This window comes from Falco peregrinus, chromosome 1 (assembly GCF_023634155.1).
Source record: "Falco peregrinus isolate bFalPer1 chromosome 1, bFalPer1.pri, whole genome shotgun sequence".
In the NCBI taxonomy this organism is placed as follows: Eukaryota; Metazoa; Chordata; class Aves; order Falconiformes; family Falconidae; genus Falco; species Falco peregrinus.
In genome coordinates this window covers 44690397-44706618 of record NC_073721.1, presented here as the reverse complement: position 1 = coordinate 44706618, position 16222 = coordinate 44690397, and the positions used below count along the sequence as shown (strand labels likewise).

General features: G+C 50.1%; 2 protein-coding genes across 2 annotated transcripts in view; both read left to right on the top strand.

Moving 5' to 3' along the window:
• CACNA1B (calcium voltage-gated channel subunit alpha1 B) overlaps window positions 1-7904 on the top strand; it is a 296336-nt gene extending 288432 nt beyond the window's left edge. Inside the window, exons 47-49 of the mRNA XM_055817932.1 lie at window positions 2851-3058; window positions 3224-3435; window positions 6740-7904. Of these exons, the coding sequence (XP_055673907.1) occupies window positions 2851-3058; window positions 3224-3435; window positions 6740-7276 (957 nt within the window). The 3' untranslated portion in view covers window positions 7277-7904. The remainder of the gene's footprint in view (window positions 1-2850; window positions 3059-3223; window positions 3436-6739) is intronic.
• Window positions 7905-15964: 8060 nt separating this feature from the next.
• The window catches only part of LOC106112062 (collagen alpha-1(I) chain-like), a 90625-nt gene continuing 90367 nt past the window's right edge, over window positions 15965-16222 (top strand). The window contains 1 exon segment of the mRNA XM_055793775.1: window positions 15965-16080. Coding sequence (XP_055649750.1) covers window positions 15984-16080 — 97 coding nt within the window. The 5' untranslated portion in view covers window positions 15965-15983.

Here is a 16222-nt window from a genome sequence, read left to right as displayed (position 1 = left end):
TGCCAAAGCTCCTGAATCTTGTTATGAATCAGGCCCGTAATATCTGAGCGGATCTAACCTCATTTAATAATATTATGTTTTGGTGGTTGTAGCTTCAGGCAAATAACTGATGTACTTTTTGTGTGTGTCTTCCCCCTCCATGCCCTCACCCTCCTTCTCACATGCTGCTTCTGCTCCCCCCAAACTTTGATTTTTTTATAACCCTTATTTGCAATGCTTTCTGTTTCTGGATGTCTCCCTTTCTGTTTGCCTGTCATTCCTCTGTCTTTTTATGTTCTACTTTTTTAATACAAAAAAAATATCTTCCTATGCTTTCAATCTCACCTCCTCCCTCGCTCTTTGCTGTCCTCTTCCCCCATCACCTCCCCTCCCTTTTTGTCATCGTGTCTGCTGCACATCTGCCGTGATGTCTGACAATGGCTGTACTGTGGGGCTGCTTCAAATAATGTTCTCATCTTGTCCGAATTGTTTGCAGAGGAGCAAAGCACGGTCACCTGGGAGTTACCTAGCAGTATGTAGTTTGCACTAAGTTGTACCTTATTAAATTCATGTTAAGAAATAATTAACTTTCCTTAACCCTTTACTTTTTTCCCTTCTCATTTGGAGTCCAATGTTGCACCGTTGCAGCCGCTATCTCTTTCCACTTTGCTGCAGTTCCTTCAATCCACGATTGCACGCTGCACGCTGTAATAGCAGGGATTTTTTGTTTGTTTGTTTGTTTTGCTTATTTATTGGTTTTTGTATGCCTTGTTGCACAGGAATTTAGGAAGTGAAAACAATCGGTTTGGTAATGAAGAAGCAATTAGTAATTCTCTGAAGGGTTATGGTATAGTCTCCCGAGGCTTGTGGGGAGTCTGTGCATGCCCCGTTAACGTAACGAGAGCATTGTCAGGATTTATGGAAAGGGTATTCACTGCTTTGCCACTTCCCATTAGTGTCAGTGGGGACTTTTGTCCCTGGAACAAGCACAGAATCATGTCCAAAGAGAAATGTTCATTTCTTATCAATGGCTGGCTTTTTGTTGGGAAATTTCTGTTGTCTTCTTGCTGGCAGCTTTTATATGGATTTTGGAAATCTGAGGAAGGGTTTTTAGTAGGAAGTATTTTCACGTTTTTTGCCCATCAGACCATCCACCGTACAGACCTCTCTGCCTCCCTCCATCTTCAGGCTGAACAGCAAGCAATGAGGACAAACATGAAGATCTTCAGTGTAATTTCTTGTTCACACAACAAGGGCCACAAGAGTGGACAAATGCAGCACAACGTGGTCCCGCTAAGTGAACTGGTGCAGACCCTGGGCTGCATCGATGCCACAGGCTGGGCTGTGCTCCCCTGCCCCTGCCAAGTCTTCCGTGTGCCTCTGAAAGAAACGGGAAGCACCAATATTTAGGTAACTGCCTAGCAACAGAGAGAGCACCAAACAAAAACTCAACTCAGACTGCACCTTTGCACACAAGATAGCCTGCCCGCAACAGCCAGCTGGGAGAGAGAGTGGTTCTTTCTACTCAAAATAATGAGCAGAGCTGTGAAACAACTGGCTTTGCATTGTGTAAATATCATGGGGCAACAGAGATCTGAATTTCAGGATAAGCAAACAAAATAGGCATAGACTGTAAAAATAATACAAGGCTCTTTGGAAAGGTTACAGTGAACAAAGTAAATGTTCTGCAAGAACTGTTGTTGGAGGCACATATTGGATTGTGAATTCCAGCCAGCGTAAGAGCTGAGGGACCGGAGGATGTCCTGAGCTCCTTCCCTGGCTGGCTGGACCCCCATGCTCCGAGGTCTTTCCACTGCCATGCAGCTTTGATGCAGTGGCAGACCCAGGGAAACCTTCAGAGGATGGATGAAGCCCTGACTCCACCACAGAGCCAGCTGGAGGCCAGCAGAGTGAAAGAGAAGGACGCATGGGAATCGTCCTCATTTTCTAAGCTTTATACCTGGCAATTGGGTAGTAGGGAAGGGATAGGCTGTGAGACCAGCTGTCCTGCAGCCCACTTGCCCTGGCTTCTGCAAAGCATTTTTGTAAGGTTTTGAAGCTAAAGGGAAGGGAACAGGGTCTGGAGATGCCACTGGCACAAGGACAGGGTCCAGCAGTGCCCGTGGGAGGTGCCCAGTGTCCAGATGTTTGGCCACAAATGATCTGAAAATAGCAATAGCAAACCCAAGTAGTGATTTTTTGAGATGTCCTGGTAGAGTTGCAGGACATGCATGCTATCCTGCTTGTCCCAGCCCCAAGGGCTTCAAGAAGCAACAGTGGCAGAAGAGAGGTTTAAATGTTTGATTGGAGTGGTCTTCAACCACAGGGAGATAGAACTAATTTCTCAGTGGCTTTGCTTGTACCTTGCCCACTTGTTCCTGATTTTATTCCCTCTCCACATGATGCCCAGCAATGCTTTCACGCTTTCTTCTTTGGAGTTGCTTTGGGATGACAACAGGTCCTGAAGCAGCTTTGGGTGAAACTAGTCTTGGAGAATTATCTTTGTGAGATGCTTGCTACTGTGCTGCCCTATGACCCTGCTAGTCTACTGTTGACTCCTGTGATGCTGTGTTTGGTGTGAAGTGCTGCATATTGCTCTGCACCCATGGTACCTGTGGATTGGCACTCTGCTAAAAGTAAAGCCCATTTCAGCAAATGGAGATCACATTTGCTCCTCAAATTTAGCACTCAATCTACCATTCCACAAGTCCTTCTACCCATTCCAGTTATATCCAATTAACCATTTTTTCTCCTTCCCCTCCTTGCCCCTTTCTCTTACTGTATGACCCTCCCCGTGCTGGGAACCAAGCAGCTGAGCACGGTGCAGTGCCTGCCCTCACCCTGCTCCATGTCCCTCCATCTCCCTTGCAGCCCATCCCTGACACGAGCCCCATGAAGCGCTCCGTCTCCACGCTGACCCCGCAGCGTCCTCACGCCATGCACCTCTACGAGTACTCCTTGGAGCGCATGCCACCAGAGCAAGGGCATCACCACCATCACCACCGCTGTCACCGGCGGAAAGAGAAGAAGCAGAAGTCCTTGGACAGGTCCCCCCACCAGCTGGCTGATGGACAAGCTGGTAAGTGCTTTGCAAACAAGAATTTTTCCCTTGTCCTTCTCCCTTCGGGATGCCCAGAAGTCATCTGATGTGCTCTGGAGTCCCATCTACCTGGAAGAACCTCCCTGACCCACACTTGGAAGTTCCTCCCATGTTAGTGACCCCCAACCAACATTCTTCTTTCAGTAGCCCAGTCTGGTGAGTCTTCTTCCAAGGACAAGAAGCAGGAACGTGGCCGGTCCCAAGAGAGGAAGCAGCACTCTTCCTCCTCCTCCGAAAAGCAGCGCTTCTACTCCTGCGACCGCTACGGCAGCCGGGAGCGTTCTCAGCCCAAGTCTGCCGACCAGAGCAGGCCCACCTCGCCCAACGGAGGGCCAGAGCAAGGTCCACACAGACAGGTGAGGAGATGCAGGGCAGGAAAAGAGCCCTAAGGCCTTCCAGGGACGTACACACATTTTGTATGTTTAGAGACAAGGAGAAAGGAGACAGAATGGGGAAGAAAAGCCAGGCAGTAGCAGATAAAGCCATTGAGGTCCTGCTTGACGCTTCACATCCAAAAGAGGCATGGAAGTGTCACTTGATGGCTCTTTAGTAGCCGCCTATGGTGTGAGTGACTCAAGGCATCTTGCAGAGACCCCACTGCCAAGGACTCCCTTGCTCATGGTTGCAGCAAGAGCAGCCTGGGAGCCCTGAGAATGGAGAGCTTTTGATGCTGGTGGAGAAAGTCCACCTGAGCCAAGGTAGGCTGGTAGCGTGGCATGGGACCTGGGCAACTGAGCTGAACCGTTCCCCTGCCAGCTGTGTTAACGCAGCACCCACTGCTGCCCCGTGCACAAACACGTGGTGATTGCCAAAGAGATCCTGGCCATTGCAGTACAAGCTGGTGCGATACTGCGCAGGGATCGCAGGCAGCCAGAGCTGTGATTTCAGCAAGGTTTGCTCATATTAGCAGGATTTTCCAACTGCCGTCGCCTGGGCTTCAGAGCTGTCCTTTATGGTGGAACAGGTTAATTTTCTGAAAATTGAGGGAAAATTCATTTTTACCTACTGTCAAATCAATCTTCAAATGTGCTCGCTAGCTGGGAGAAGAAATCACAGTAAGGGAGAGGAGGGATGTAGGAGAAGGCAGGATGCGGGTGGAAGAGGACTCCCAGTGATGCACAGCCGCTGTGCCTGGAGGGGGGCTCTGGCCACTCTCCAATGTGTCCCTGAGCTCGCAGCCTGCTGGTGGTGTGTGGCTGACCGGGGGTCTCCAAGGGGCTGAGGGGTGCTGTCAGCCCTGAGCCCCTGCAGCAGCTTCAGCTGGTGGGGAGCGGGCAGGAATCCTGTGTTCAGCAGGGGTTAGAGCCCAGGGGAAGGGTTTAAATGAAGCGGTTTCTGCGCAGCATCCTGCTAGCTGCAAAATGAAGCAGCTTTTTGTCTTCTTACCCTGTCCTGTGCCTTTCTCTCTTCCTGCATGGTCCACTGCAGCATCAGGGGCTGTGTCCTGCAGTGAGCGCTCAGGGACTGCTGCCCCGCAGCTCTGGAGAGCCCTGGGCGTGGGACATGCTTTGCACGGTCATTGTCAGCCTGGGGGGAGATGTGACATCGGTGTAAGGTCCCATGCACCCAGGACTGCGTGTGGCCATAGCAAGAGGGAGCTGCAGCCTAACGTGTCTTTTCCATTTCTGGTTTCTGCAGTCCCTGACTGACCTTCATCTGATTTTTCAGATGAGTTTTTCTTCCCATTTCTTAATTTCTCCCTCTGGTTTGAGAGGCAGGAAGATGGCACTGATTTTTAGCATGATGCCTCTCCTTTCTTGCGGGCTCAGTTTACCAGAACTTCAAATATCACGTATGTTTTAATTAAAAAAACGGAAGCATTCCCATAGTTCATAGACATGCAGCGTTCTTTTCAGCGCAGGAGAATTATTAAACATAAATCCCATTTAATCTGGGAAAAGCATTTTTTTTTCAATGAGATGAAACTTCTTAGAATTTCCATATGTTTCAGCAGGAAGGAGCTTGCTGGACATTTTGAAAAAAGACCTCACCATTTTTTTTACAGTCCAAGACCCTTTCCTGCATTGGTCCTGGGTAAAGAAGGTTTGAAAATCTCACAAAAAATATTTTTAGACAGCGCAATATTTATCTAAACAATTTAATTCTGGTTTGGTTTTTTTTTTTAAGTATCGTAATTTTGAGGGGCTCAGCCTCAGGGTCTTGCAAAAAGCTGAGCATCTTCTCCTGGATCTGGGAAAACAGTAGGTCACTGGGTGGGGGTCACCACCTGCTCCATCACCACAGGGAGGGAGGTGATGGGAGGCAGCTCAGCCGGGGATGGGAATACGTGTCTGTAGCAGAGAGTCAAGCTGAAATGTGAGGAAGCCAGAGAAGGGAGAGGGTAAAAATGAAAGAAGAGAAAGGCAAAGACTGTTTCCAGGCTGTGAAAGACATGAGTCATTGGCCCAGCAGCACGAGCAGCAAATGCCACATCAGTCCCCAAAGCTTGCGGAGAGCAGGGCTGCAGAGCGTGACACCCACGGTGCTCTGCACCCCCAGATAATGCAGGTATCACCCCTTCTTCTGATGGACAGGGCAGGGCTCATGTGAACAGCTTCTAAAATAGCCTCTGCATCTAGCTCCTGGGCTGGTAGTCTCCAGCACTGCTGCGCTTGCCCTGAAAACTGTGCTGGCAGAGCAGAACAAGCACTGATTGCTAGCCCAACAAGCAACACCTTGATGTTTTTCTAGGAAGGAAAAGAGGCTCTTTAAAAAATAAAGGTCTGGTCTCAAAATCTGCTGAGAGATTTTTAAAATGCGCTCGCGGGGCTATTCATGTACTGCCCTGGGAAAATGTAAACAGAAATGCCACAGCAAGAGTCTGTTCCTCTTACTCGTGGCATTTTTTAACTTACTGTAGCTTAGTTCACTCCCACGTGTCACTATTAGTAACCCAGGAAGCTGTCAGATTCTTCTGCCACTCAAAAATAAAATGTGTAGTATTAAAGAGGAGGAGGAGGAGGTAAATGTATTTTTGTTTAAGGAACTTGCTAGTTAAAGCCCACCCCAAAAGCTTTTCATTGTTGGTTTGGGTTTTTTTCCAGAAAGGGGCTATTTAATCAAAACGCATTTCATTCCCAAACCTACAAAAAATTACTCTGCCCCCAAACCCTCCTTCCGTATAATTCTGTTTTGAACAGAGAAACGATCCCCAGCACCAGTAACCACAACTGTCAGGTGAAGTTTTGCAAAAATCCACCCCCAGAGCAAAGAGTTCTGTTTTGCAAAACTGTATTTGCAAAACTAAAAACCCCAACCCCCAAACCCTCCCTTGTTTTTGAGCTGCTCCCACCTAGTGCAGGTAAGGCGCATGTCGAGCCCGTGTATGATGTGGATGCCTTCCCTCCGGACAGTGTCCCCTTCTGTTGGAGCCGTCTGCCAGTTTGCGTCCTACTGATGCTCTGATCGTTTCTGTTCTTCTTTACTGCTCGCAGAACTTTAGTTCTCCAGCACTTTACATCTTGTGTTGAATGATTTCTCGAGAACCTCCTCCCCCTAACTGTGCTTGTCTAAACTCTCTCTTTTTTGCTTTTCTTTCCTCTTGTGACTTGTCTCTCCCTTCTGTTGCTTCTCCTTCTGTTTTATACCTGCCTGCCTTTGTGTTTGTCTGGTGTTTCCCTTTTTTATTTTTTGATTTGCTTTGTTCCAATTTTTATGTAGGGCAGTGGTTCAGTTAATGGGAGCCCCTTGCTGTCGACATCTGGTGCTAGTACCCCATGCCGGGGTCGGAGGCAGCTCCCACAGACTCCACTGACCCCACGCCCCAGCATCACTTACAAGACCGCTAACTCCTCGCCCGTGCACTTCACCAGTTTCCAAACCGGCCTGCCCACTTTCTCCCCGGGACGCCTGAGCCGCGGCTTGTCTGAGCACAACGCGCTGCTGCGCGGGGACCAGCAGCCGCCCCCGCCGGCGGTGGCCCGCATCGGCTCCGACCCCTACCTGGGGCACCGCGATGACGCCGACAGCCCCTACTGCGTGGTGCCGGAGGACACGCTCACCTTCGAGGAGGCGGTGGCCACCAACTCGGGCCGGTCCTCAAGGACTTCTTACGTCTCCTCCTTGACCTCCCAGTCTCACCAAATCCGCAGGGTGCCCAACGGCTACCATTACACGCTGGGTCTCAACACGGGCCCTGGGACTGGCACCAGAGGACGTAGTTACTACCATGAAGCCGATGAGGATGACTGGTGCTAGCGGCATGGCAAAACCCTTCAAGGCATGCGTGTTAAAAATCGATGAGTTTTATCATCTGGAAGGCTGCGCTCTCCGATGCGCGCGGTGCCTGGGGCCGGAGGGAGGCCCATGGGGCAGCCCCTGCCACGAGAACTGCTCTGCCCCTGGGTCTGGAGACACTCCTGCAGCCTTTCTCCTCTCGCCTTCTTTTTTTTTCTTTTTTTTTTTTTCCTCTCTTTTTTTTTTTTTTTTTCTTTTTCACTAGACAAATCGAGGAAGAAGGCTCCCTCCTTAGGGGGAAGGCAGTGGGGGGAATGCATCTTTCTCTCCCCTCTCGCCTGCCTCCCTGTTGCCTTGTCTAGTTCAAAGACACGCACCAGATGCCAAATCTGCGACACATGCGAGAAGCCGAAAGAAGAGCAGTCCTCACCCTCAACGGCAGAGAAAGCAGACTGTCGATCCTTTTTGAGATTGGCGCAGATTTTGTTGGGCTATTTCTTAATTAATTTGTTATATTTTTTCCCCGGTCAGGGTGGGAGTCGGGGGTTGCAAACGGACACGCACGAACAAAGATCGCATCCGCTTTTTATCTCATTCACTGCTAAGAAAGAAGTGATCTACCCAAGAAACTGGGAGAGGAGAGACACAGACCAGAACAAAGGACAGTCCATTGGGACTTGATGTTCAGCCACAGCAATCCTTTTTGGCGGAGCTGGTGACCCACCCCCGGGCTGACGGAGCGCTCTGGCAGCCAGGACTCTGCTCTGACACCGCTGCCATGTGGATCTCTTTATTTTACTCACCACGTCGGGTCCTTCACACTGACACATGATAAAGCCACAAGAGAGCTACTTTCTAAGGACTGTTTCCTTGCTGCTGAGACTTTTTCTTTCCGTCCCTCTCTCCTGTTGACCGCAACATGCCCTCACTGTTTTGTCTTGTTTACAATATAAGCTTGATTTAGCAAAAAAAAACAACTAAAAAAAAATATCCAGAAAAAAAAAGAGGAAAAAGCATAGGGGTGAGAAGAAGAAATGTTATTGGTTTTATATCAAGCTATTAGATAGAACTTTAACTTTTCATTGTGTGCATTTTTGTAAATTGTACAGTAAAAAAAAAAAAAAGAAAAAAGAAAAAAGAAAAAAATACTCTTTATGTAGAGAATTAGTCCAATTGTCATTCCAGGTCCCACTGTTTCTACCGAATGCTCCAGTTGTTCACTACTAAGTGCCTAACCTTTGAAATCTTTCACAGCGACGATGCAACCTCTTGCTTCGATGCATCAGACCTTGGGCGAGCGTGGGGAGGGGCAGGAGGGGAGGGAGGGCACAGCCCGGAGGAGCTGCTCGTCTTGGAGGTTCCGCGGAGCACACAATGCCCGCGTCGCGTTACTGGACAGTGTATTTGAGTACCAGGTTGGAAGCTTACAGTGGGGAAGGCAAACACGGTTTGGGGTTGGTTTGGGTTTTGTTGGCCTTTTTTTTTTTTTTCTCTTCTTTTTCTTCTTTTTTTATTTATTTTATATATATTTTTATTGGTGGGAGGGGAGAGATTGCAGCAAATAAAACCGGCCTTTTCTCATTGACTAATGTTTAGGTCCTGCAGGAGAGATGCAGGTGGAAAAGTACAGTATCTGCAGAGATGCTCTTGCAGGAGCAGCAGCGCCTTTTGCACTGCATGTCAAGTTGCAGTCGGGCTGCGAGAGCTCTGGCCAGGTTCTATGGGCAGTTGGAGAGAGCAGTTGGAGAGAGTCTTGATTTTGTTGCCTGTTAAGAGAAGGTTAAAAAAAAAAAGCGCTAAACCTCTAACTCTGATTCTCAGGGATGAGATGTCTGTGTTCTTGCAATGCCTCCTGTGTTGGATGATTTCCTTCTTTTGGGCACGGGTGAATTTCTGTGCTTTGAGCCTGGGAAAGGGGCAAACGCGTTGTGCCAGTGGGGAGGGAGCGCTGAAAGAAAAGCCAGGGCAGTACCTGGTGTCTGTGGGTCTGACAAACCGTTGTAGGGCTAATTTGGGGCACAGGCAGCCAGACGACGCGTAGTGAGCTGTCAAAAGGTTAAAGAAGGAAGGGTGGGAGGTGCCAGGCAAGCACATGGCTAAAAATGCTGATAGGAAGGAGGAGATGGTTGGGCAGATAATTTTTTGAGAGGATCTACCAAGCCCCAGGACTGTGAAACCTCTGCAGCCGAAGTGGTCGCTTATGATGAGCAGAGGTCCTGCTGGACCCTGGTGACTCGTTTTGTCGCTGGGGTGCTTGGAGGGCATCAGATGCTACCAAAATGCTCAGGAGGTCTCTCGTGCTCTCAGCAAAAGTCTTTCAGCCTCAGGCAGGGAGCAGTCTGCTGTAGGGTGGGTCTTCACATCTCCTGTAGCTCTTCTGTTGAGGCAATTCAACCTGTTTTCGTTTCCTTCTGTGTTTTTGGTTTTGTTTTTTTTTATGTTCCGTTACGAACTAGTAATCTCTGGCCAATCTCATCCCTGGATTCTGCTAAAGGATAACTCCTGTCTATATCTTTGTCTCTGTATTTATGTGCACTTTGAATAAAGCAAGTGCGGTGGCCAGAGGTCCACCATGGGTAATGGCTGTAATTTGCAAACGGAGGGCTATGCAACAAGATGACACGTTTGGAAACACATCCAAACCACCAACAGTCAGAAAGACCTTCATCCATTCTGTAGCTTTATCTGCTGGATTTTCCTGTTTCAGGCTTCAGCATGATTGTGACCAAATGTTTTATACATTTTCCTTATATGAAGGCACAAACACTTTATTTGAAATTTTAAAGAAAATGTTACTATTTTACTCCAGGAAGGAGAGGGAAAACACAATCTCTCTGACAGTGCATGCAAACATTGTACCCACAATGGAAAGCAAAAGAGATGTCTTTCTGTACTGAGTAATTCTGACTTTTTCTCCACTCTGCCTTTCCCCTTCCTCTACCTTTTCAGCCCCCCAGGCCCCAGCCCCTCACTGACACACCATCTGGAAGCGCACAGCCAAACGACGGCCTTGGGTCACTCCAATTCTTAGGCAGAACCCGAAGAAGAATAATCTCAAGTTGTCTAATCCTCCACCCGCCTCGCAGGGGTCGATGACAGTGACAGACAAGCCTGACCACAATTGTTCATAACCCTTTTCCTGCCTTTTTTTACAGCCTCTCTGCTGTCTCTTCAATGCATACATGATATTTCCAAGAATCCTCATAGTGAGTTGCCAAACTTGAATTGCACCAATCAGTTTTCTGCATCCAGAACCAGTCTCGTAGTGGCTGTACTTTGAATAAGTAATGTTTGCATGTAAAATATATACATATATACATATATATAAAAAGTATGTGCATGGAAAATGTTTATCTTCGTACTTTTTTGATACAATGTATTCATCAGTTGTTAATTTTTAATTATATTTGATATAAATTGGGGGTTTGTTGCAAAACTTTATATTTAAAAAAACAGTGTTAAAAATTATAAAAGTTCCAACCATGCAACACAAGCGGAACTTTACCCCCCCCCAAAAAAGGGGGAAAAAAAAAAGGAAAAAAAAGGTTCTGTGATTGCCTAGTTTGCTGCCTGAGTAATATTTATCAGCCAAACTTTGAATTCTGCAGTTGTTTCTACAATTACATTTTGTATGAAGCAAAGTCCTTGAATTAAAATAAAAACTTAGCAAAAAACCTTACAAATTCAAAGATGGTGTGTGCAGTGTGCCTAGTGACCGGGAGAGCAGCCTCCCACCGGCGGGCTGGCTAGGAGAGAGCTGCAGGAGGCAGCTTGGCTGGACCACCGCGCTGAGGGATAGCCCCTGAGATCTGGTGTGAAACTGGATGTAGTTTAGCCCAAATTGGGATGCTTCAAAGAAATTGGCCACGTCTGTGTTTGTTTCCATACAGGCTTCACAGATGCTTGGTCTGAGTAGAGAGCTGTTTGCAAATTTGCCTTTGCAGTGTGGATCCAGTATGGAGATTGCAGTTCCTGGAGTCCAACAGGCAGCAAAATCACATAATTTAAGCTGAGGTTTACAAAAAAACCCTAGCAGTAATTGATTCCTTCAAGGTTTTTGACAGAGGGACGGTTTCTCTTGCTGATGTGCAAAAATGTTGCGCATGCGGCTCCCTTTAGCATTAACCCTTATTAAATTTCTGCATTTGAACCCATTTCTTGGCGTTACCTCAGGGAAGCACGGGCATGGACATCAGTGGCTGTGGGGCTGGATTGGTGCCAGCAGTCTGCCACGTGTCCAGGGTGTGCTGTAGCACTTGTAGAAAAAAAATAATATTAATAATTATAATACTTGCTGGGTGTACCTTGAAGTTCCTACTCCCGAGGCTTGCACTGAGCAGAAGGAAAACCCAAGGGCTGTTGGTACATGGGCAGGAACTTTTTCAGGGAACATCCTGGGTGGAGAACCGCCCTGATTCCCCACACAGGGGAAAAATCCACTGTGTGCAACTCCTTTATCAGGGACTGCTGGTGCGATGCTTCTGGCAGCGCCAAGGACAGCTCCAAAAAATTTTTGAGAAAAATTAATAGCAGCTGCAGAGCGTCGCTGAAGGGAGGACCATCGCACTGTTGCATTTCTTAGTACTCTCCAGAGCACGAGGTCTATTTTAGTATGCAACTCTTATTCTTCTCTCTTGCTGCATCTTTGCTGTGATGAGACCATCCCAGGTCCCACCTGAGACTTGGGCATGGTGTGAAACGCAAGGGAAAGGTCCTTAACTTCCTGATCACAGGTCAGGCTGTAACATGGGAAGAAAATTGTTTTGCTTGAGGTCACACAATACATTATTAGTGAAGTTTTGAGCAGAAGAACTTCTCTTGACTTGCAGTCTAGTCTGTGCAGGGTTTGGGTTTCTTGGGCAGGGTGACAGGGGAGCACAGGGGAGAAAAGTAGGATTTTTATTACCTTTTTGAGATATCCCAAACAAGCATGCAAAATGGATTTCTTAATGTGTCTGAGCAGTGTACAAGGGAAGGTTTGTGCATCCCAACTTCAGCAGAGACCCCGTGGCATTTGCTCCACCACAACCATCTGGGGAGCTGGAATCTGCCTGGAGGACCAGATGAGCAACCTCTCCCCTCCAGATGTGTGTCACACAGGAGCTCCAAACCCAGTTTACAATCCCATATGTGTTTTTAAATCCGTAAAGCCTTTTGATGGTTTTCTGCCCCCACCCCCCCCTTTTTTTTTTTTTAAATTTCTTTTGACCTGTTTCAGTTGTATTCTTTTGGTCCGTGAGACCAAGGCAGCAATGCACCCCACAGCTTCTACAGGGACTGCCTAAGCCCTGGGCTGAAGGAGCTGGAGCAGCTGGGATCCCTGCTGCCACACTCAGAGCATCTCCCACATCTTAGACACTGGAGCTGAAACACCTGGCTTTGCTTCGCAGGGTTTGGGTCCAGCTGAACTCCACAAAACGGCTCTATTTTTGTACCTTGGCCCCAGCGCTGCCTGGTCCTCATGGCCAGTGTGACAACATTCATGAAAAGCTGCTGTGAGTGAGTTTGCATCAGGTCTCTTCCCCTCAGCGGCACATCTTGCTAGCAGAGACCGCTGTATTTCTGTTCCCTAGATCTCCACTCCCAGCCCTGCGGATACAATCTGGATCAGTATTTCTGAGGACAGCACTCCCATGCTTTGTTCTCGCATTAGGAGGTAGCATTTTCAGGCTTTTTGTACTTTCTAGGGAAACAAAAAATGGAAAAAGGCTGGTTCATCTCCCCTTGCCACTCTTTGAGGGGCATTCCTTGAAATATTTGTCTAAGGATGCAGAAAACTCAGGGCAAGACACTGAACACACCTGAGTCCAAGGTGCTTAGGGAATTTGGCTTTTTGTGCTCCGCGGAGCATGAAAACCCAGCATCACCGGCTGATTCCCCATTCCAGCCACATGTGCAGACAGTGCCTGGAGACTCCTGTGTGCCCTCCAAAGTGATGAATTACTCATCCCAGTAGAATTCATCCCTTTTGATCAGCCCTGAGTAGATCTCCTGATATTTTCTGAGCTGTAGAAAGCACCGTTTTCAGAAAGTGCCTGACCATAATAAGCCTCAGCTCAATGCTGTCCCCCAGCACATTCCAAAGTATTTTGAGAGAGAGGCTAGTTTTGCATCTCCATGTAACAAAAAAAAATAAACTGAGATGCCTCGAGGGGACTAAATTACCCAGGGTCATGCAGCAAACGAGTGCAGAAGAGAGGACAAGGTCCTGAGCTCTTGCAGGTTACTCTGCCTCCTTCATGTCTTGGTGTTTTAAATCACTGATGTGTGCGTGATAATTTTACATCCACAGGCTCCTGGTAGGGTGCTAGTGAGGTGCCACAGGGAAGCTGGCATCTCCCTAGCAGACCCATTGGTTCATTGGAGGGAATTCAAAGAAAAGGAGCAATAATGAAAATTATGAAAGGCCGGGGACTGATGTATAGCAATAGCTGTGAGGAGCTCTGCAGGGTGATGCGGAAGGGTGGCTCTGATAAGGCTGTGCAAGTATTGGTGGGGGTGAAGTCCTGAGGTGGGGCATGAAGGAGGTGCTGAGCTGTTTGAGAAGGGCGGTCTGAGCAAACCAGCTCCCGAGCGAACTGATGGAAAGACCAGCACGGAGACCCCTGGCCCACAGAGGAAGCCTGGGACATGCCGACAGAGCAGGGCTGTGATTTTTCAAAGAAAACAGTATCAATAACCGTAGTTTATTCATTTTATCTTCATCTCCCCTTTCTGTCATTGCTCTGAAACAGAATATCCCAGCACTGGCTTTGTCTGTGTCTTTTTATTATTTCTTTGTTTCTGGCAGCCTTTCCTCTGCCCAGCACGGCACAAGCAGCGGAGGAGGAGGAGGAGGAGCAGGCACAGTCCTTGTCCAGCTACTCCTGCACAAAAGTCTGAAATACCCACAGGGGTGTAAACCCCCATTTTTCTCACAGGAGACTGAGGAGGGGAGTGGATGTGGTTGTGTCACTGGATTCAGCAAAATGAGAGCATGTTTAGAAAGAGGATGCTGAGCTGAGCCGACAGGACTGCTGCAGGATAAATGCATGACTTTTCCAAGGGTTTTTTTCCCCTCCTCATGAAGTGGAGAGCTGGTTTAAAAGACCTGGTTCTGCAGCTGATCCACCTAAAAAAAACCTTCTCCTGCAGTGGGCTGGCGGCACGTGAAAGTAATGGAGGGCAGCACCTCTGCGCTGCGAGGAGGTTACGTGTCCCACAGCAGCAAAGAGCCAAGGGATGCGACAGGAGAAGTGCTGCTGGGAGAGGTCACAGCCATGGAAGTCAGCAGGATTCAGCAACACCTGAGAAAGGAAAGCCAAGCCTGTGTCACATGCTCTTGACAAATAAAGTCTTCTATGGGGCAAAACAAATGTCTCCTTGAGTGTCTCTGACCTTCATTTCCTTGACCAGCTGAGTCAGTGCGTGGCAGGGGAAGGGCCTGGGAGCGGCTGAGCGCAGAACGCCAAGATCAGGCAGCAATGGAGCTTACCGAAGCCTAATTCCCCACTGCCATGGTGTGGTGTTTGAGCAAAATGACAGCCAAGGTGACACCGCTGGACGTCTGAGCATCTCCTGTGCTCTGGCAGGGTCCTCCACCCGCAGGCAGGCAGGTCTTCAGCCCCTCGCTCCCATATTTTTTGGGGGTCTCTGGGTGATTGCTGCAGAGAAAACATGAGCATGGACTGGGAGTGAGCCTACCTCCCCAGTGGGCATGAGGCATAACCCCCCAAGGGCCTCTGGGAGCGTTCAGGGGTTTGTCACCCAGGGCAGAGCAGCCTTGACGTGGCTACAGTGGCAGGGACTGTGCCACTGGTGATACTGGAGGGCTTGGTGTGCAGCCCAGTGGGCTCTGCCAGGGGGATGCACTCGTGCTGGGTGCTGTGCAGGCATGGGGCTGTCTGGGGTGGTGATTGGGGAAACTCACTTTTGGGGTGTCTGCTCGCAGTGCTGCTGCTGTGGCTCTGGAGCCTGCAGTGGTGTGAGGACTGGGCAGGACCTGGGGGAGGGGGGATTTAACCCATGCAATGCCAAGAAGGGGGTGAACCAGCCCAGATTCTGGGTACGGAAAGCGGCATTAAATCCAGATGACCAGTACAGCTCTCAGGGGGTGGGGAGGGGGGGGGGAGGGGGGGCCGGGGTCCCTCACTCACCCCATGATGCCACGGTGGGAGGCTGCCCTGTTCCCATCACCCTGTGGGAGCAGGGTCGGGTACCCCCCTGGGGGAGGCAGCAGGGTGGGGTACAGCTTTGGAGACAAAGCACTCTGGAAAACACTTACAGCAACTATTATTTGAGTAGCTGGGGTGGTGGTGGAGGTGTCTCCTTTCCCTATGAAGTGCAAACCAGCACGTGGTGGGGGGCAACCCAGCACGTGTGTGTGTGGGGGGGGTCATTAACCCCTGCAGCACCCGCTGGATGGACAAGCACGTGTGTCCGAGCCGGCACAGTGGGGCAGGGGGGGATCCCGAGGGAGGGGTCCCCTCGCCAAGCACTGCAGCGCCGGGGGGCGTTGGGAGCGCTTCTGATTTGGGGTGCGGGGCGTTAACCCCTGCAGCGCTGTGCCCCGGGAGCAGCAGTGCGTGCGGGGCAGGGGGCGGAGGGAAGCCCCCCCGCGGGGTGTGGGGGGTCCCCGCAGCGCCGGGCGGGCCGGGGCGGGGCGGGCCGGGGCCGGGGGCGGGGGGGCCGTGCCTGCCCCGGCGGCGGGGCCGGGCCGGGATGCGGCGGGGCCGGCGCCGGGCGCACGATGCGCTGCGGGGCGCTGGCGCTGGCGCTGCTCTGCGCCTTGCCGCTGTGCCCCCCGGGGCTGGAGCCCCCCGAGCCGGGCTCGGGGCTGCACGCAGGTAGGAGCGCACCGGGCCGGGGGGCGGCAGGGCTGGGCAGCGGCCCGGGGGGGACGGGCGTGCTGCCGGCTCGGGGCATCCCGGGCCGGGCTGCTGGGCGCGGCGGTCCCCGCTAGGATGCACTGTTAGCCCGGGGCTCGGG